Source organism: Juglans microcarpa x Juglans regia, chromosome 3S, assembly GCF_004785595.1.
Source record: "Juglans microcarpa x Juglans regia isolate MS1-56 chromosome 3S, Jm3101_v1.0, whole genome shotgun sequence".
NCBI lineage: Eukaryota > Viridiplantae > Streptophyta > Magnoliopsida > Fagales > Juglandaceae > Juglans > Juglans microcarpa x Juglans regia.
The window spans coordinates 14,899,466-14,921,881 of NC_054599.1; the positions used below are offsets into that span (position 1 = coordinate 14,899,466).

The window sequence follows — 22,416 nt, forward strand, 5'->3', positions numbered from 1 at the left end:
TTGAGAGTTTGAAGATCCGGGTAGAACTTCAAGAGATCGTGTAAGAGAAAATTCTTGAGAGAAGAATTTTCAAAAAGCTCAGTCTGTGGGATTGAGTGAGAGCATACTCCAAGGGGGAGTTGCCATATTCAACTTCAACAACTAGAGGGTTCTAGTAGGAAAGACAAAGATTGGAAAGCGTAAGAGGTTCTGACTACTTACTACGGTAGAAGACAAGCGGGTCGCGTGTCTTGGGTAAACATGTTTAGTTACAAAGGTTTTGTAAATATTTTACTTGTAATACTATCAATCAATAAAATTAGTCTTCCTGGGTTTGGTTACCCCGTAAGGTTACCTTTGAGTAGTTCTTCAAAGGGTTTCCTTTCGTAACCAAATCATTGTATTAATACTCTTAATATTTTATATTAGTTACTAATATGTGCTAATAGCTTTTATCCAGCATTAACGTACATAATTAGGAGTACTTGGGTAATTTCACTTTGCTTCTTGTCCCCTTAGTTGCTTTTCTCAGGCTGACAGGCCCACTGAGACAGAGGGGGGAAAAACCCGTTACAGGTTTAATTTCGTTTCCACCTCTTCTTTTGTAAAATAGAAGATAGTTGAATGAGATGCCCCAATACTTTGCAACTATTTTCTTTCTTTGCTTTAGCAATGAAGGAAACACGATATCAATCCATGGTTCCCGTTGTCAACTAGGCCTTTTCAGTTTTCAAAAGGTTATACTTTTTTACACAATACTTTGAAATGTCTGAAATTTATATATATATAAATCGATTTCTATCATTATTCTGAAGTTGTTAACGTGTAAGAAAAATTCCAAAAGTTTTAATTTTAATATTTTTTCAAGAGTAATGCTAGATACAGTCATAGATTGTGCAAGTGTTGTACACTCCTTTAAAAAAAAGTAAGATCTACCATTAATTTTTTTTTCATGTAAGTCTCATATTTACTCACTTTTAAAAATGAGTGTTATTACTGCAAATACCATTTCTTTTTTTAAATTTGATGTTTTAGTTGAATAGAGAGCGTATCACTTGCAAATACAATTTTTCTTACTACTATATACAGATATGGATGAGAATGGTTTGTGACCATGGCAACTGTACCCAATTACTTTAATGATCCACAATTTGTTCCCTAATTCTCTTTACATGGTTTTCATTCCATTTGAAAAATCAGTTTTCTTGTATTTCAAGGCTTGCAGAGATTCTATTGTCAAGGATCACGCCATTGACAAAAAGGGTGGAAGTGATTGAAGGAGATGTAATGAAAGAATGAGATCTATGATGCAGCTCCATTTAACAATTCGATGCAGTTTCTTTTTCTTAAAAACCCATGATTGGAATTCCAAAGGATTGATCCAAGTGGTGAAGGTTTTGATTTTGAGATATCAGTTTCTTTTTCTTAAAAACCCATAATTGGAATCCCAAGGGATTGGCCCAAGTGATGAAGGTTTTGGTTTTGGGATATCACTCCCTTCAAGGTCAAAGATTCAATATCTTATGAGTGCAAACAATCCTTTGGGACCACGCCCTCTGGTAAAAAGTCGACGATTAAATCAGTTTCTTGTAGAAAAATTTTTAAAAGTACAATACACAAGACTATTTTACACTACAAGAGTGGGTCGAAAGAGCCCCTGCCGTGGAGGGTTCCCCAACATCAATTACTTCAGAAGCTCGTTGCGTAGTTTTAAACAAGTGATTTGGGTGAACAGTTCTGAGCTTAATAGTCAATTTCAAACTCTTGTTCTAATATCTTTAGCTGATATGAGCTGGAGAGCAATGAATAGGAGGATACACCGACATTACAAAATTTTATTTGCCAGAGAATTTAATTTAGAATTTTTCTTCCAAATTAAACCCTGCTATGGTAGTGGTGTGGAGAGTTTCCTCTATCTTGACTTGCAAGTAGAGCTCAATCTAGGAATAATATTGTGGACATGCCTCACATGGTATTATTTTTCTCCGCAAAATGCTTCAAATTATTGAGAACAATATTTTAACTTTCAAAAAAAAAAACTTGGAAGGTATGATTATATGAAGATGAAATACTCTTTTGTTTTTCTCTCCTTTTTTTTCTTAGCTTTTAGGGTACTCCGTTATTAACATGGAATGAACTGTCTCGGTTTAGCATAGAAGATCTTAGGAGTTGTGGCATCTTCTAGATTTTGTATTAACAACCAAAGTCAGTTCAGTAGTCAAATTCTAGAAACTTAACATCATTCCCTACTAGGAAAATAAATGTACAACAAAATAAAATTAAATTAAAACTTGATGCACAGGTAATGTAACGATCCGGCAGCCCAATAAATGTACGAATTTTGAAAAATTTTAATAAATGATTCCGTGCACTCATTTATAATCTCAATATTTTATTAAAGAATGATTTTATTTATTATATAAAATCTTTGTATCTGACGTTTCATTAAGAAGACATTTTTTAAGTCACAGTCAATAGTAACACTCCCTCTTGAGAATTTTTAAAAATGACTTTATTATTAACTATGGGGAGCAGGGTGTTATAGATAATCAGCTCAAGTACACTGATCTTTGCTTCTTAAACTAGATTCTAACCGTTTGGGTTTTTTCCTCCTTTTTTTTGTTGTATTGGGACTAATATATATGGGCATATGGAGGAGCTTCACAATTTACATGAGGTATGGTTATCTTTACAGTTGCGAATGGCTTGTCTGGTTACTCTATTGCTGATCATAAAAGCATCCATATAGAATCCTTACCAGGCAAAGCCAAGATTGAGCTTTATCAGAATGATTCTGTAGAGCTTGAACTTCTTGTACTGTCAACAAGCTTGAACCACTGGCTTCCTGGGTCACACACATCATCTCTGCTTATGCATTTGCAAGTATTTGTGACTATGGTATCAGTGGAGTCTACATCTAGGCAAACGGTAGCACCACTGTCAAGCTTGGTTGAGAGATGCATCTTTGAATCCGAGGTGGTTTCCCATTTTGAACCAGAACTGCTGCAGACTATGCCAAGTCTAGCTGGCTTTCCCAAATCTTGTGCTTGTAGGCAGAAATATGTTCCCTTTACGGTTAAAGTTTTCTGTGGTGTGTAGTTCCAGCCATCGGAGTCTGTGCAGGGACCCAACCTTAATGGCTCCTGCAGTCTTTTTCTTAGAACACACAGACCAGTTGATGGATGGAAGATTAATTTGTGTAGTTTAGTTTGCAATAGACCAGGCCCTGCAAGTCACATGAGCACAATCCTGAAATGTCGAAAGGATGATAGCAGTTAAAATGAAGATGAAAGGCATTTATCATCATTAATATACCTCGAAAAGGAGATTGCAGAGCAGAGATCCTTTGCAAGAAGAATGCATTTCGTGTATCACACCAATTCCAATCAAGCACACCAAAGTTCTCATTTGATCCAGTAACTCCCTCTTTCATATAATAACTCCCAGCCAGTGTCCAGAGGGCCCAATCCAGGTCAAGTTCAGCTGCCACACCCGAGAAGCAATTCATATACCTGTTGTCATTCACACTGGTACCTCTTAGGTCTATCCCAAACTCACTCAAGAACAACGGCCATCCTTGTTCCAACAAAAATCCTGACAATCTCATCATGTTATCTACCACTCTCCCGCACACTTGATTCGGGTTGCCAGATTCCCATGCCATCCCATCTGAAAAACCGTACCAGTGCGTCTCATACACTAGCTTTCCCGTGAATGTGAGGTCCACTGGTTGATTGTGGAGGAATGACAAGTCTTTGCCGTAGTTGAGGCCAGAGAGAATGACCAGAACATCTGGGTTTGCTGCATGCACTGCTTCTGCTCCCTTCTGCATGTACCTAGTTTGTTTGAAAACTGAAAATTAGAACTAACACAAAAGAATTGAACACAAAGAACCATTGACATGAATCTATTTGTGGAGAAGCTGAGCATTGTGCACAAGATTAGGCCAGCCCGTTTATGTATGATGTACCTGTACCAATCATACACGTTTTGTCTGGGGCCTCGAAGCTCATTCCTCAAGCTCATGCCGACAACATTGTCCACGCCATTGAAGATGGTTGCCATCTGAGTTAGCCCCTCAATCCAGAGGTCCGGGTTGAAATACTGGTCGCCAAAGAACCCATTCCGATCAGAGTTGCTGCAACACCATCCGGGCTTGCTTATATGATTGTCCAATATCACCATCAAGTTGTTAGCCCCCAAGCTAGACACTACCGCCTTAATTAGACATAAAATTTTGTCAAATACGATACAAGTGATATAAACAATATCTCCATCCAAGTATTAGAGATTAAATGTGTAATTTTCGAATATGGAGTTTTGCTGACACGTCTTATTGGTTTTCTTAGAAAAGTTGAAATTATTAAACCAAAAATAATTTATCTAATTTAGTTAGTAATTTTTATTACTAATTAGTATATTTGTCTTTTAGTTTTCTGAATTCATGCATCTTTTTTTTTTTTTTTGTCACCGATAGATTCATAAAGGTTATTAACTTTAATCTTGTGGCCGTATATATTTTACTTTGATAGGTTGCGTTTGGGTTGTCGGGTGATCTCAGATATTTTGTGAATAATAATGAAAAAGTAATTGATAAAAGATTAAATAATAATGAATAATAGTGAAAAGTAGATTAAAAATAACAATAAATAATAAATAATAGTGGAGTATAGTTCTTAGCCCCTATCTCTGTTACAACAAAGTTTGTAAGATTTCTCGCCTGTCACTGACATGAGAAAGAATAAGGAGAGAGAAGGTTAAGAAATTTAAGATGTTCAACTAAAATTGGAACATCAAAGTACTAACATTGATAGTTTTTTTAAGTTTAAATTTAATATAATAATTAAAAGAATAAAATAAAATATTGTTAAAATATTATTTTTTAATATTATTATTATTTTAAAATTTGAAAAGGTTGAATTGTTTATTGTATTTTATGTAAAAATTTGTGAAAATTGTAATGATGAGATGAAATGAGATAAGATGAATTGAGAGTGTTCCTCAATCTAAACTAAGCCTAAACATCACTCAACTCAAAACCTCTTTACATGTGGGACCCATAACTTTTTTTAACCCAACACTTCTTTACATGCGAGACCCACAACCTTTTTCAACTTTTCATAAATATATAGGGCACTGTTTGGATTCAGAAAGTGTTTCATCTCATCTCATCTTATAATTACAACTTTTTCAAATTCACACACAAAATATAATAAACAATTTAACTTTTTCAAATCTCAATTTAACATTTTCAAATCCCAAAACAATAATAGAATTAAAAAATAATATTTTAACAATAACTTTTTTAACTTCCATCTAAAACCATCTCATCTCATCTCAGAATCTAAATCAGCGCTAAGTTCATCTTAACATCCAAATATATCTAAACTCATTTTATGTAAGTCCCACAACTCACTTCAATATCTCAATTCATTATTATTTATAAAAAACTCAACCCAACATCTAAACGATGCCTAAATAAATAGTTCTTAGCCCCTATCTCCGATGAAACAAAGTTTGTAAGATTTCTCGTCCATCACTAACATGAGAAAGCATAAGGAGAGAGAAGGTTAAGAAATTTAAGATACTTATCAAAAAAAAAAAAAAAGGTTAAGAAATTTAAGATGTTCAACAAAAATAGGAACATCAAAGTACTAACATTGATAGTTTTTTTTTAAGTTTAAATTTAATATAATAATTAAAAAAATCTTAACTAATTATTCATATATAATATTTTTTATTAGATAAATTTAAATATTCATATGATCTATAGCAGTATACTACTAATATTATACTGAGAGAGAAGTGTTGGGAAAATCAAAAGATATTTATTCTTTTTACACAAGTTAAAAAAATATACATTATGAAGAAAATGATTATAAGATTAGAATATACTATTGCTGAGAGAGAGAGAGAGAGAGAGAGATTAACATGATATCATTGTCGTGGCAATCACCATCAGCCTCATTTGCATTGTTATCATACTTATTCGAGTCATTATCGTCCATATTATATATAGCCTATATTCACGCTTAAATATAAAATAAATAGAATATATATTGCATTACCAATATCGTAGTAAATATTGAAAAAGCAGCAGACATAAAATTAAACAACTGTAAGGGGCTCGTTTATTTAAATTCTCGTTAAATCTAATTATTACAATTTTTTTTTTAATTTTTACATAAAATAAAATAAATAATTTAAATTTTTTAAATTTTAAAATAAAAATAATATTAAAAAAATATATTTTAATAATATTTTATTTTATTTTTAATTTTAAATTACATTTAAACATTAAACTGAATTAAGATAATAAAATATTATTAAAATATTATTTTTAATATTATTATTATTTTAAAATTTAAAAAAATTAAATTATTTATTATATTTTATATTAAAATTTAAAAACATTATAACAATAAATTGAAAAAGATGTACCCATCTCAATTCACCTCCCAATTAATTCTACGAATAAGCTAAGACAAAACCGAACTCATGAAGATGAGGATGTCCTCCCCTGACCTTTATAATATAATATAATATATATTTCCTCTCTCTCTATCTCTCTGAATGTTTATGGGTTAACTTAAGCGTCATTTAAAACATAAATTATTCTCAACTCATCTCAATTTATTATTATAATTTTTTTAAATTTTAAAATAATAATAATATTAAAAAATAATATTTTAATAATATTTTATTATCTCAACTCAACTCACTTCAACATTTAAATTCACCATTAACAAGGAAATTTGAGAATTAAGAAGAAGATGGCTATTTTGTTGTTACCTGGAATGCTTGTAAGAGGGGAAGATCAACGATGGAGGGGTTGTTGGCCTGGATTCCGACAACGGATTCAGACAGCCCAAGACTCTGAAAGGACTGTCGGACAGTGAGAGAAGCGAGAGAGTCGTTGGTGGCCAAAAAAAGTGGCCAAGTGAGCCTAACACAATTGAATCCCATGGATTTGATCATCTTGGAGATGGCGTCCATGGGCTGTTTGCTCAGTCCCTCCGCCACCACAGCTTCCATGTGCGACGCCCAGTTCACGCATGCCAGCTTTACCCTTTGCCCTTCATCGTCCACAATCCACCGTGAATCGGTGTACAGCGGTAAAGCTGAGTCAGGCTTGCTTTGGAGTACGATGCTCGGAATCCACAGAATCCAGAGGAAGAAGACGACAAAGAAGAAAAAGCACCTCCCCATATTGACTTTGTTTTGATTTTAGGAGGCCGAGGCGTTTGGGAAATTGGAGAGTTTGTTACCGCTATTTATCGTAGATGATGGGCATACAGAATCACTTTGTTGCTTATTTTAGACGATAATTCAAAGTATTAAATTTAATTGATGATTAAAACATTAAATTATTACCTTCTAGGATATTTGGTGTTTTAATAAAATATAGCCTTTAATTAATTTATTTATTTTTTAATATTTCACTAAATTTCAATCAAATATTTTACATTTTGAACTTACTTACTAATAGAGGAGAAATTCTATTTACTGTTCTCAAACAGGAACTGTATGAGCAGATCTTTTATTAAATAAAAAAACTATCATTATTAAAATAAATAGAGAATATTCTCTACAAGTAATGGAAAATACTAAACTTAAATTAAATACTAAATTTAAAAGGAAAGTTATTCATTATTTTAATTCTTTGAGGTCATTTATACTTTAATGTGAAAATTAATTTTCTAGACCTTATTACCGAACCACCATTCTCCACTTTTTTGAATCAAAACCATCATTCTCCTGATCTTGGAACTAAAATATTTATTTAAAAACATTTTGGATGACATAATAATTAAAAGATAAGAAGGGTGATTTGGGTTCTTTTTTACTTGTTTAAGATTCCGTTGAATCGCATCAACTTAATTTAATCGTCAAATGTTAAAATAGACATGTGGCCAATGAAATTCAAGGAATCATTGACTTATTACCAATGAGAATTTCAATTACCCCATTGTCATTGCAAACACGCCAAGTAATGTGTATGTGGCCAGGAATAAAATGCCCCCCTTTTGCCATTGCTTGCACCCTTTTTTTTTTTTCCCTTTGGAAGACTTGTAAGGCAATCCACATAGCATTATTATTGCTTTTGTCATCGGTTTATTATAGTCTTCTACCTTTGAGTATTGAGAGTATTTTATAAATAATAATAAAATATTAAATAGTAATAAATGGTAATAGAAAATATATAAAAAATAATAATAAAATAATAAATAGTAATGAAATATTTTGAGAGTACTTAAAATACTCTTAGTACTCAAACCTAAATTAAACTTACTACTCAGATGATCTTCTTAACGTGGTGGTGGTGCCACATGATTTAGTAAAAAAATTAAAAAAAAATATTCAAAAAATCTACCACTTTTGTGTTTGTGGTTTTTTTTTTTTAAATAATCCATACGATACTACATGGTGGCGGCACGTCAATGACTATTTGAACGATAAATTTCATATGGTCAATAACATTATCCTTATGTCTTATTTCTTCATTCATTTTGTTGATTCCTTTATGGATTATTATAATTTTAAAATGCAATTCATTCGAAAAGTTATATATATAAGTTAATATGAAGGATATTTTGTTGATAAATTAAATTTTATCAAATAAATAATATAATAAATAATGCCTCGTCCTTCTCATAAACGGTCACTTCACGCTCCATCTTCGCATTTTTCAAACTCTTTCTAGGCTTCTCAGATATGGGGTTGTAATAGCATGAAGGATACATCATAAGTGACGAAATTGATATAATAAAGTCTAATAACTTGAAAAACGGATGTAGTAAAGCAGGCCTACAGATAAAAGAGAACCATTAGGACGATCCCCACCTCAAGTTCAATCTAGAATGAGATGATATAGAGATTCTCTTAGAGCATCTTCACTGGGCATTTATTATTTTTGTATATTATTAAATTAAAAAATTTACCAAATATTACATTAAAACACTTGCATTGAAATAGGTAAGTCCAAATAAAATTGGCTTTGAGTTAAGAGTGTTTCGCATCCTCGATCATACTTGACGTGTCACTGTAGCTCAATCATATCATATTTTATTATTTTATTTTACATTACCAATGGTTAGACCATCTCTCTTCCTTTCAATTTCTTTCTTTTTTCTTTCCTTCCCTCTCGAGCCTTATACTTCTTGCCAATTTCTCTCCGTTTCTCTCTTCCATTTCCTGGTTTTGCCCTCAGTCCCCCTCGCGTGGAGTTTGTGTGAATTCCTCTTTGTTTTTTCTTGGCTCAAGAACATTCGACAGCTTCTTTTTCTCTCTCGATTTCGGTTTCCTTTATAGGGTCAAATACCATCCGACACTTACCTTTTGGGGGAGAGAATTGACACCAATGATCTCTAGATCAACACAGCACCATTGTAACGCTCATTCTTGTTGTGAGACTTTAAAAAATAATTTTAAAAAATAAGACGAGAATTCCTGAACTTTTTAAAACTTTTTTTTCATTTCCTTTTCAAGATATAAAAGATTCTATGTTTAAAATTAAAACCTGCTTATAAATTAAAAGAGAGTTTATAGCGAAAATCATTAAATTAAATTAAAAAGTCATTTTACGGAAATTTACTCTTTCATACATTACATAAACATTGCCTAGGCTTTTGTTACCCTTGTCTTGGGCCATGTATGTCTTGACTCTTTGTCCTTATTTTGTTCCTGGAAGGGAGAGAGACATACATAAAAATAAAATGAGTCAAATACTCAGTAGACATTACTTTATACTGTAAAAATATACTAACATAGGTTTTCATCTATCATTCATCTACATAGTTTACATAAAATATTCACTTCCTTTGAAAACATTAGAATGTGAAGTTTTTCTTTAAAGGGTTTTCATTTCTCGTAAAATATTTATTATGCATTGTATATTCATTTATAAAGAAACTAAATCATTCATGCATTTAATTACTGTTTTTACTTTCCCTCTGACCGGTATACAATGTTACCCCTGTGTGTTGGGGTTAGCGATTTTTTGGACCTAGATTCTGCCTGTAGCCACATGTTAGAAATCTCTTTCAGTCAGAGGCATCACTAGGTGCTCTACCAGTACTACTTACCTAGCATTGCAATCTACCTAGTCCATTGGTACCATCATTCATTCATTTAATCATGGCTGTTACGTAGGTTCACACATTAAAACATTCATTTATTTATTTTTTCCATTCATTCATTCATTTCTTTCAGTTATTTCATTTTCATTTCTTTCATTCATTATTCCATTTCATTTCATAAAGATCATTTTAAAGCATAAGCATAAACATCATCAGTAAACATCACTTCATAGCATCCTTTTATAACATCATTTAAACTTCATTTCGTAGCCTTATTTTGACATCATTTTCTAGCGTCATTTAAATATCATTTCATAGTCTCATTTAAATAATCTTTCATCATATCATTTGAACATCATTTCTTAACTTCAAGCATAGATCTCAGGCAATAAGTACTACATATAATATCTATTCATATGCATACAACTATTATTTAAGGTGCATAAATAGGGACTACCAAAGAAGACCATTACATACATTTACCTTAAAACATTATTACTTAGCATACTTACATGAACATCATTTTATTACCTTAAAAAGAATATTTCTCTTTAAAGCTTTTCATTTTCATATCGTTTATACAACTCTAGAAGAGTGTGAACATAATACTTACTTGGACTCTATACTATTTTTATTTCATATAGTCCATCTATGTACGTGTCAGATGGCAATCTACATACATATATAACTTTAACATTGTTCCCTTTTCAAGTGTATTTGCAACTTAAAATTAGAAATGCATAAAACTACCCTACACTTATACTTCATTCACTTAGAACTATTCAAGTCACATCCAACACTTGACATTCAACTTTATGTCCTTATACCTTAGAGCACTCTCATTAGATTAGCCAAAGTTAAAGGACATTTTTTATGAATGTAAGAGAAATTTAACTTTTGACTATTCCATTCACATAAATCTCTACATTGGAATAGCTATTTTTTCATTATATAACAATAAAATAATATAAGATGAATTTGATTTTGGTTATTTACATCAAATCTCCACATTGGATTATATATTTATTCATTATATAATAATGAATAACTAATAATTTCAAAAATATTTAATTTTTTTAATTATTAATTTTTTTAATTTTATCATATTTTACTATTTTACCTATTATATAGTAATTAATAATCATATTCTTATTAAATTAATATATCACTAACTCAAATTAATATACCAATTGTGATCAAATATGTGATAGAAAGAAAGAGAGAGATAAATAATTAATAAAATATATATTTGATGTATGTATAGTAACATTCAAATTTGAAAAACTTTTAGAATTTAGTTAATCCATTGTGAACATATTTTGCTCTCTAACAGCTAAATACTCAATGGATTTAGCTTTTAGCTAATCCAATGAGATTAAAAAGTGAGTTTCCATAGTTCACTTTAAAGGTTAAGGCACAATCTCATCAACTTCGTCACTTCTTTCCTTCATTCATGTATAATCTAACCGACACTTGATTATAACCCAAACTAAGCATAATATACAATTTTAAGCCAATCTTGAGACGTAATCATTGTATACTCATACTTAGACAGACTATCCATTATATATGATGAATATGTCCGGCACATGTGTCCAACCAATTTACACATGTACCTTACCCTTTTATCACCTAAGATCAATTTATATTTCACTAAAACATCCGCTTGTGTATACAAGTTTCATACACATCGACACTAACATTCAACTAAAATTATATATATCATACTCTTTCATCACCTAAGATCAACATATGGTTCACTAAAATGTTCACTTGTGTATACAAGCTTCATACGCATTGACACTAACATTCAGCTCAAACCCAACCAACATAACGCGTAACATAACTACAACCATATCACACTGCACCACATCCCATCACTTCACACAATTCACAACCTCTTTCCAAACTGTACAGTGATCCCATCACTTCACATGGCATCCGACCACTTCACAACTTTACAATCATCCCATCCTTCACACAACGCAACTTCACATTTAATCCTGTCACTTCATAATATATTGCCACATCACAACTGCACAACCACCCCTCACTTCATACTACCCAAAACCACAACACAAACTGCACAATAATGTAACTTCAACTACACAAATACATAAAACTACTCTATTCACAATCCACAGTTCACAATTCATAGTCATTAATAAGAGGGCATATTTCACAACACCATTTCAATTTATAAACATAATATTTTTATAGATAAAAAGATAGAGATTTATACCATACATTGAGGGGTTAAGCTAAGTAGCAATGCAACCAGCAGGGGCAGTAGTGATGAGCTTGGGCAGCTTACTCATTACTGCCTGCTAGTCCACGACAATTCAATTTTGGTTGCAGGTGGTGCTCTACACTGTTTGCAGAAATAGAAGGTGTATTTGGGCTAGGTGGAGCCCTACAATGATGGTGGTGCAAGGCAGTGATGGTGGGGCTACAGTGGAGGTTGGTTATGGACGGTGATGAAGGACGGTGGCTAATGGTGCAATGGGGCTACGGGTTTGTGGTTGCAAGAAGTGCGTTGGTTTTGGTCTCACAATGGTGGTTGATGGCTGGTGAGTGGCGGCTGAGCTTACTATGCATGATGGAAAGACCTAGTGACATAAAGGGTTTTGGTCTAGGCACTGAGGAGTTGGGTTCTCGGCTAGTAGAGGGTTGGTTACTCATGGTGGGGTGAATGGAAAGGCGGAGCTAGGTTGAGCTCTAGGCGGAGCTGCGGCGTCAGATGGTGCCAGAATAAAGGATTGAGTGAGATATGAGGGAGAGAGAGATAGGCCGATGGTGAGAGAGTGAAAGGCCGAGGAAGAGGGGGTGGTCGCAGCGAGGCTCGATGGTGTGCTCATGGGGTTACTCATGGTGGCGGTGTGCGAGGTTTACTCTGTGTGTGTGTGTGAGAGAGAGAGAGAGAGAGAGAGATTTGCGGGATGAGGGCGAGGCCACTTGGGAGGTGGGGCTAGTCACTGGCAATGTGTGATGGAGGAGGTAGTGTGGTTGACAACAGTGTGGCTAGGTTGTTGTGGGGGCGTTATGGGGAGTTTCGACTGGGGGGAGGGGTTGACGGCGCCTAGAGGGAGGGGAGAGAGAGAAGAGAGGGAATTAGGGAAATTAGGATTCTGGGGCAAATCTAGGTCTTACATCTTGGTGTCCCTAATTTAAATCCAATGATGGAAATAAAATACTTAGAAATAGGAGAAAAAGGAAGAGAAAATAGAAAGGAAAGGAAAATAGACTAAATGTAAAAATACATTTTTGTTGTATAGATCCAAAAATAATACTTTTCATCATAAAATAAAATGATGAGTTTTCATAAATATTTCTTAACAGAAATAAAAACATCTAAATAAATAGAGTATTTGACATACAATAGACTAAATGTAAAATGATTTTTTAAAATTATATTATTTTCGGGGTTCCAAAATATAAAGAGGCTTACTTAAAAATTAGGTTTGGTTCAATAATACTAAAAATATCCCATCTAAAATAATTTTTGACTTTTAAAATATTTTGAAGATTTGAAAATACTTGGTCTGCTTTAAAAATCACATGCTAAATTTAAAATAAAAATTCAAAATTTAAAATGTAAAGACGAGACTCATGACCAATCGAGAGGAAAATGAGTTGTTAGTCACAACCATTCATCTTGGATTTTTTCTATAGTGTGCCTCTATGTCGCACATCTATTTCAATATGAAGCTAGGGTAAAATGGGTCCAATCTTATTTTTCATATTTACACTGTTCTAGTTTTTATTGTTGGTGATGATTTTGATATTAGCTAAAGTTTGGCTTTGTCTTTTGCTAGTCTAATGATGCTCTAATGTATTCAGATTTTCATGTGATCATCATATAAAGACAAATATAAATGTAACTTTTTACAAACTCAAACAAACTTCTTAAAAAATTAAACTCTACATACCTATTTTTCATTAACTCGAATACAAAACTTATTTTTTTTTAAAAAGAAGCTTATTTAATTTTTTACCTCTCATTTTCCAAACCTAATAAACAATATATTTAAAAAACTATTCTTAAATATTTTCAAGACTTTTAATAACTAAACAAACTCTTAGGCCCGATTTGGATATAAGAAATATTTCATCTCATATCATCTCATCATTATAATTTTCTCAAATTTTTATACAAAATATAATAAACAATTTTACTTTTTCAAAATCTCAAAACGATCATAATATTACAAAATAATATTTTAACATTATTTTATTTAACTCTCATATCAATTTATCTCATCTCAACTTATTATTCAAACAACATCTCAGTGTTATACATTAGATTTTCTTTATAATAAAAATATCTTTACAATATGATAAACCACGGAAAACAACAACATTTGTAAATTCTTCTAAAAATTTGTGTGTAAACTAAATATTTTTTTAGAGAAATACAATAACTATAAAGAGATTTTATAAAAGTAAATTAAAAAATTGACTTAGTTTTAAATGGTATATTAAATCTATTATATATTAAAAATAATTTTATAATCTGACTTGTTATATTAAATTATGTCAATTTGTAAGTTTAATTTTATAAGATTTATTTATAGTTATTTTTTTTATATTTTAGAATGCCTCTTCGTCCCTTTGAAAAGGAAAATCGCATACGAGGTTGAAATCTGACCCTTGAATTGTAAGATGCAAACGTGGTTTATCTATCGTAAACTTTGTGTGTAAATTCTTCTAATTTATTTGAAAAGGAAAATTTGTACCACATCAATTCTTCTAAAAACCTGTATATTAAAAGAAAAAAAAATTCTATTAGTTATTTTTACATTAAAAACTGCAAATAAAATTTTATTTATTTATTTATTTTTCTGCAAGGTAAGAATAATAAATTGAAGAATTTAATTAATTTAATAATAAAATAAAAAAATATAATGTGTGCAATGATATACAGTAAAATTATTAAAAAAAAAAAGGTTTTCTTCATGGGCACGTAACTTAAAAAAAAAAAAGAAATAAAAAAGGAGAAAATGCAACGGTCTCTTCGTTCAAAAGGAAAAGCATAATAAAAAACGCACCAGAAGAGAAAAGCATAATCAGAAAGCTTGAAGCCCTTAATTATCAGCTTTTCTCCTAGACGACCCATATCGCTCTTCCGTATCCGAAGCATTCACAGCGAAAGGCTCCTTGGAGTTTTAGACAATGTGAGCTAACCATCTTTTTCCTTCGATCTATTTGATTGTTTAGAATTCTAGCAACGTTGAATGTGTAGAATTTGGCAGCAGAAACTAGTCCAACTCAGTTAGAGATTATGATTTAGATGATTCTCTATGTTCAAATTTCCTAAATCAAAGCAGCAGAAAACATGAAACATTGCTCCTTTTCTTGTTCGAGTTCTGCTACACAGTATCCAGATATTTTAACATAACCGCACATCTGTGGTGGTCGTGAGTGCTTTAAAAAGTAAAAGGGAGACGAACTTGTTTTAAACATTATGGTGGGTTTGGATAGAGAGTTCAGATGAGATGAGATGTTTCGTTAAGTTGAATAAAATATTGTTAAATATAATTTTTTAGTATTATTTTTATTTTGGTATTTGAAAAAATTGAATTATTTATTATATTTTTGTATGAGAATTTAAAAAAATTGTAATGATGAGATGAGATGAGATGAGATGATATATGTTTATGTATCCAATCCCATAGCTTCCGCATACCCTGGTTTTTCTTTACAAAAATTCTCTCTTAGGGATGTTTGGAAACAATTTCCGTCTCATCCTATCTCTCTCTTCTTATCTCATTTCATTTTCTTCTCCAATATCATACAAATACAAATACTTTCAAATTAACCATTATAACTTTTTCAAACTAATCATTACAACTTTTCTAAACTTTCAAATAAAAAACAATTTAAACTTTTTCAAATTTTAAAACAAAAATAATATCAAAAAATTATATTTTAACAATTTTTTAATTTTATAATATTTTTTATTCAACTTTTCTTCATTCCTTTTCCAAAACTCAATAAATATTAAACTCAAACTATCTCATTACTATTCACAAACCATCTTACTGCTATTAACAAAATTTTCATCTCATCCCATTCTCCAAGTATCTCTTAATATTTACATCTTCTAAATTTATGTCCTTACCTGCAATAGGGGGGTTTTGATGCAAGAAACCATGGTTGGGGAAATATTCGTTTTTATCCTGGTTAATTGTTATGGATGAAGACTATTACAACTAAAATTTTCCTGTATTTATATCATGAAAGAAAAATTAGCATTTTAGACTTCTATTGGGAGATTTCGGATTGAAATCTAACCTTATTACTTATGCTTGCTGGAAACGCCACCGCCCTTGAGACCCAAAGTGGCGTTGAACCGAAGGAGAAAAATTATTGAAACCCCAATTGGTGCTTTCTACTGAAGGAGAAAAGGGGGTCAGCAAGGGAGACTTTGAAACCACAAAAGCATCTGTTTGAAACCATATGGGCAAAAACATGAGAATTTGCTCATTGCCAATGTGGAGGGTGTGTGGGTGGGGGCTTCTGTGTAGAATTATTGTTTCTGTTCTTTGTTTCAAATTTGTTACTTGTTTGTTCTGTACGCTCTTTCAATTGATGGTGATTCTTTGTATATAGGGGAGCTGTAAAGTTGGAACTTCATTGTCCCCAAAGTGTTGATGGAATCACCTCGGACCCAGCCGGATTGGAACTTTGATGCTTTATTAGCAGAGCTTAATTCTTTGGAAATGAAGCTCAATACCTCTGCAAAGGTTCCTGCATGTTTCGCCAAATCAAGACCGCGGTATCAGGTTTTTCGTCTATGCCATTTCGTCAATGCTCTCAATGGGGCAGTTTTTTCATTTTTATTTTTATTTTTTTATTTTTATATATAACTAATGACCATTATTGCTAGTCTGAGCCTTTTTCCATCCGCAACTTTGTTTAGAGACTTCTCAAATGAGGAGAGTGATGATAAATGTCCTAGACCTTTTGTAATGCGTGTGTTTGAGGATGAAATGAAGGATTCTGAAAGTGATGGTGAGGACAATCGAAGATCAGTGCCTGCGAAATGGTTCAACTGTGACAAACATTATTTGAGGTGCCAACTTCTCTTCTGTTCATGTGGGCAACTTTATTTGAAAATGGAAAATGTTCTTGTGGGGCTTTACTTGTTTTGCAATCATGCTTTAATTGCCCATGTCCAGGCATTGTAATGTAGGATATCTATGTTTTGTTGCAAGATATTCAATGATGGCGTTTGCACTTACTTTTATGTTTCAATAACAGTGATGATTCTGATGATGAGTTGGCTCTTGAGTTCCAGTCCTCCTTGATGGATGAAGTGGGATTAGTAGAAAGTGCTTTACGTGAACTAACATATGAACATCAAGTTGATACTAAGGTATTTAGTATTGTAGATCTCAATGTAGTTTGCTACATTTTCCACTTGTTGTACTCTTTCTAGTACTAGTAAATTAGATTTAGACAACAAACTTTTTTTTAGATATATTTTTTTATCAGTAAATAAGAGCTTTATTGAAAAATAGGCATAACCAAGTACACGGGACATATACAAGAGCAACACCCATGCAACATTTTTATAGATATATAACCTGATGGTAGTAATCTTTCTGTCCTGTACGTGAATTGCACCTTTTGGGCTTATTAATAAAGTTCTGATACTCATCCAAAAAAGAAATCTTTTTGTCTCTACTAATGTATGATTATGTTGAAAATCTACACCTACTACTGCCATTTCTGCTCCTCATATAGGGGTTTATTTTTGTGTAGAATTATCTGTTAAACCTGGACGCTGAAAATTGTCGTCTTTTTGTCTCTTTGTTCGTATCATAATGCTTAAAATCTACTTCTACTACTGCCATTGCTGCTCTTACTTACTACTGCCATTGCTGCTCTTACTATTATTACCACTTTATGGAGGTAAGGTATATAGGTTTTTCCTTTTATTTATTCATTCATTCATTCATTTTTTTTCCATAGAATTATCTATTAAACCTGGATGCATAAAAATTACCAGTTTATCTCGTGCTCTCCTTGACCTCTTGTCTTGTGCTCTTCCTTGACTTCTTGGTTGTTGTATGTAGTAGAGAGACCCATTCTTTGATTGGTCTTGTTGTATATGTCTCAGTAATCTTTCGTGCTTGGTGCATAAACTAGTGATTGGATCAACTAACAGGAGAAGATTAGGAACAAAATTTCTGCACTAGAGACAGATTCGATGAGTGAAACTGAAAAGTCTGCTGCTGCACTCACTCGAGTTGAGAAATATAGAGAAGCAAGATGGGAAATCGATAGGAAACTTGATACTCAATATCAGTGCAAGATGTAAGACCATTTGTTTTTTGTTACAATGATTTTAATTTTTTCTGGCCGAAGAGATGGTTGAATTTTTGGAATATCCTAGTATCTGTTGTCACAACTTTTTGCTACCTTTGCCTGTTATGCCTAAATTCCTACTATTATTTTCTATAGACCTATAAAGTGAACTTTAAGACATAATAAAATATTTTTAGTTGCTGTTGATTCACCCCATTATTTAGATTTTTTTTCTTATCGATTTAATATATATATTTTTTTTCTCTACCAACAAAAATTACAATTGCATATTCAAGAAAGATATTTGAAAAATTAATGTCATGTAGGTCGATAAGATCTGCAATAAGTGTTGAATATTGAACAAAGTCATTTGTTTTGCTGTTGTCAAACTATGACATTTAAGCCTGTAAACTTTGTTTTGGCATCTGTTGCTGCTTCTCGCTGGAGCATGATATAATATTTTTTACTGTCTAGTCTTAGAAGTCTAAATTGCATTTTGCATTTTCCTTTTATACTCTTCCTTTTTTTGGGGTCTTATATGGATCATATCAATTATTGTATTTTCTTGCACTCATTGTAGAGCAGAAGCACTTGATAATCATTTGACTGCTGTTCAGCAGGACCATGAATTGAGATCACAAATAGAAGAAAGAAAAATAAGAAATGATGCAGCTTATGAAGAGGCCAAAAGAAAGGAAAACGCTCTCCAAGAAGGAAAAATACGCCAAGAAAAAGCTAGAGCAGAATCTGAGGTTTGTTGTGCTTCTGTAGATATCTTTTGGTACCATGTTATCTTGTCAGTTCTTGGAATATGCGCAAACGGGAACTCCATTAGATTACTTAACACTTTTTTTTGGGAGGGGAGGGTGGAGGGTTTCATTTTTATTTTTATTCCAACACTATTCTGTTTAACTGATACAATATCATCAACTTCTCCAACTTAACGTGCATGCCTTTCTAGTTTTTTTTTTGTGTCATCAGGACATTGTCTTAATGGCAAGTTTGGATAATGAGATAAGATGAGAATTCTGTGAATAGTAGGGAAATGGTTTGTGAATGGTAGTAAAGTGGTTTGAGTTAAGATGTAAGATGTTTTATTGGGTTTTGAGAAATGAGAGAGAAAAAAATTGAATAAAAATATTATATAGTTAAAAAAAATTTTGAATATAATTTTTGTTTTGAAATTTGAAAAAATTGTATTGTTTTTTTTATTTTTATTTTGTTTAGAAGTTTGAGAAATTTGTAATGATTATATGAAAAAGTTGAAGATCTGAAGTTGAAAAGTGTTTGTGTTTGAGTGATGTTTGGGAAGGAAATTATGAGAAGTTTTGAGATGAGAATCTTCTCAACTCATCTCACTTCCCAAACATGGCTATATATATTTCTGCATGGAAAACGTTCCTCACTTTTGGTTGTAATTTGTTCTTTATTTGAAATGAATATCCATTTCTTTATCAGATGCATTCCCTTTTTTTGCTACCTTCAACTGGCTTTCTGGTCACATACTTCCCTTTTTCTGGTAAATCTGAAAGTGTCAAATTACTTCTGATATACCTACTAGAGTTGCAGGGAATGCATAAAAATACTTAATTAGTGATAAAAGCATTTTGTAAATGCAGGCAAGACTTAGAGCTGAGGAAGCAAAAAGAGTTGCTTTAGAAGTTGAGAGAAGAGAGGCAAAAGAAGCTGCTGAAAGGGAAGCTAATGAAATAGCAGCAAAGATTGCTGCTGGGGTGGCACAAGAAGCAGCTGCAGGACTCCAACTGGATGCCAATTCAGGAATTTCAAATGAATCCAAAGGATTTCCATCTGATGAATCAAAACACCCACAATCAGAGGGTATTCCTTATTTTTAACATGCTTTGTGTGTTATGTTTATTGACTTGTTTCAGTTAAGGTTTTTCCCTCATCCGAGGTATTTATTAGCATATGTGATGGCAGGTAACGTTCTCAGGGCTGCTGAAAGTGCTCTTCTTTTAGAGCAGGGGAGACTGCAAAAACTTAAGCAGATAGAGGAAAGTAACCAGGCTTTGAGGTTAACTCACAATAAGGTATTGCTAGATCTACAGAAATAAGAGTGGGTTTGGATAGACAGTTCAGATGAGATGAGATAAGATGTTTTGAATAGTAGTGAGATTTTTTGAGTTGAGATGAGATAGTTTGTAAAAGTGTTTGTTTGGATAGTGAGATGAGATGAGATAGTTTTGACTTTTTGGGATTTGATAAAGGGGTGGGTCCCACTGTTTTATAGAGTACCCAAATTGTGCACTGTTCATGTACTGTTCACACACTTGTTCACGTCATTTTTCACTTTTCATATAATGTTCACAAACTGTTCATGTCAATTTTGACACTGTTCACGCCAGTTTTTACTGTTTATTTACTGTTTATTTAAGTGAATGTTTTCAAAACTTAAGAGATGAAATATTGTGTTTAGATAGCCAAACTACTGTACGATATAACTTTAGATGAGATGTTTTCAAATGAACTAACTATCCAAACCCACCCTTAGATTTGAAATATTAGAATGAGTTTTCTTAATTTTCTTTAGACCATTATACTTAAAAAAAATTTTATTTGGACCTTTTATGGAGAACGATAAAGTAACTACTTATAAAAAAATGAGAAAAAGATAAGGTAATTATTCATGCTTGGATACTGTTGGTCATAGATTAGGCCATATCTGGCTTCTCCATTTTTGAGAAAATTGAGAGAATTCTTGAGAAATTTTTGAGATGTAGTGTTTATTGGGTTTTGTGCAAGGTTGAGAAAATTTTGAATAATCTTTTTTGGTGTGTTTTGTATTGGGGTTTGTGAAAGTGGATGGTAGAGTTGAAAAGTTTTATAAATATAATTTTTAAAGAGTAGTTTTTGTTTCTGTTTTTGTAAAAGTTCTTTTGATTTTTGTGTTTGGATGATGATTGGGTAATGATTGGATGAAGATTTGAAAGTGTATTTTTTTGTAAGATTTAAGGATGTTTGGTTTAATTTTAAATTTTGTTGAGAAATTTTTTAAAATGGCCTAACAAAACAAGGTCTTAGAGTTTGCATCACGTTTCTGTTGTCATGGCCGTAGGCTATTGAATTCTGAGCATGCAATATATAGGATCTCGTTACTTTTTTTTAGATATGTTGATTTGCATCCTTTATATCATTGAGTGACATGGTCTCATTTTTTTGTTAGGATTTCAGCAGCTATGAAAGACATATTGCTAGGTTGATAAGACAAATAAGTGGGACAAAAGAGATCGTCAGGTGAGGTGATTTTAGTTTCATTGTAATCTACCCTAATATTTTGTTATTAGACTTTTTGTCAACCTTTATTATCTATACTCTTGTACATAAATATTTTTTATTTTATTTTATTTATTTACTTTTCTTGTGTTTGTGTTCATTAACCCAACTCACCCTGCATCCCATTTTTTTGCCCTTCACACCAGCCAATCAGACTTGTGTGGTGGATCACCCTGACAGTGATATGGACTTCTTTTTTGTTTGTCTTAAGAGTGGATTTTTGCCCTGGACTGTATTGGATAAGACTGCCTGGTTGGCCTGTTTGGTTTTTTAACTGTATCGTTCAAAGCAGTGAACTAATAGAATCATGGTGACTGATCAAGCTGGTTGAGGTTGTGATGCGTCATCCATTCATGGAATATGGAGGTTGTACATCACCTCCATACTCCACTTGTGCCATGTAGCAACCGTGGGCATTAGCACATCTCTTAGCAATAAAGCTTTAACTACCATCCAGTGAAGTAGCATAAAATTCCTTTTTCTGCCTGTCAAGCAGTCCTCCAATGTTTTAGTGAACCAGTCCACCGTGTACACCCCCATGATTATCTCTTTCATTAGCTTCCAACTCCTCTCCGTTGTATGGATGGAACTGCCTTCCGCCCAAATGCAAAAACTTTAGATTCAATCAGTAGTTGTTTTGAGACTCCCATGATTAGTTCAAGACTAATCATGGACCATATATGCAGAATTCAGACAATTGTGAGAAAAAAACAAGCCAATTATTAAAGAACTCAAATTCTAGTTTCCTTCA

The 22,416-nt window shown here is 32.3% G+C and overlaps 2 protein-coding genes across 2 annotated transcripts in view; one reads left to right on the plus strand and one right to left on the minus strand.

Annotated features, from left to right (window-relative positions):
* Window positions 1–2,476: 2,476 nt before the first annotated feature.
* On the minus strand, window positions 2,477–7,246 carry LOC121258244 (glycosyl hydrolase 5 family protein-like). The gene is made up of 4 exons (XM_041159675.1): window positions 6,772–7,246; window positions 3,950–4,197; window positions 3,295–3,815; window positions 2,477–3,205 (listed from the first exon to the last, which is right to left on the minus strand). Exons 1-4 carry the CDS (start codon window positions 7,186–7,188, stop codon window positions 2,763–2,765), a joined length of 1,629 nt encoding a protein of 542 aa, XP_041015609.1. The 5' UTR covers window positions 7,189–7,246; the 3' UTR covers window positions 2,477–2,762.
* A 5,314-nt stretch (window positions 7,247–12,560) lies between these two features.
* The window catches only part of LOC121258712 (protein GLE1-like), a 31,440-nt gene continuing 21,584 nt past the window's right edge, over window positions 12,561–22,416 (plus strand). The window contains 10 exon segments of the mRNA XM_041160255.1: window positions 12,561–12,628; window positions 16,671–16,730; window positions 16,732–16,836; window positions 16,981–17,133; window positions 17,322–17,436; window positions 18,232–18,380; window positions 18,952–19,123; window positions 19,991–20,210; window positions 20,313–20,422; window positions 21,556–21,626. Of these exon segments, the coding sequence (XP_041016189.1) occupies window positions 12,561–12,628; window positions 16,671–16,730; window positions 16,732–16,836; window positions 16,981–17,133; window positions 17,322–17,436; window positions 18,232–18,380; window positions 18,952–19,123; window positions 19,991–20,210; window positions 20,313–20,422; window positions 21,556–21,626 (1,223 nt within the window).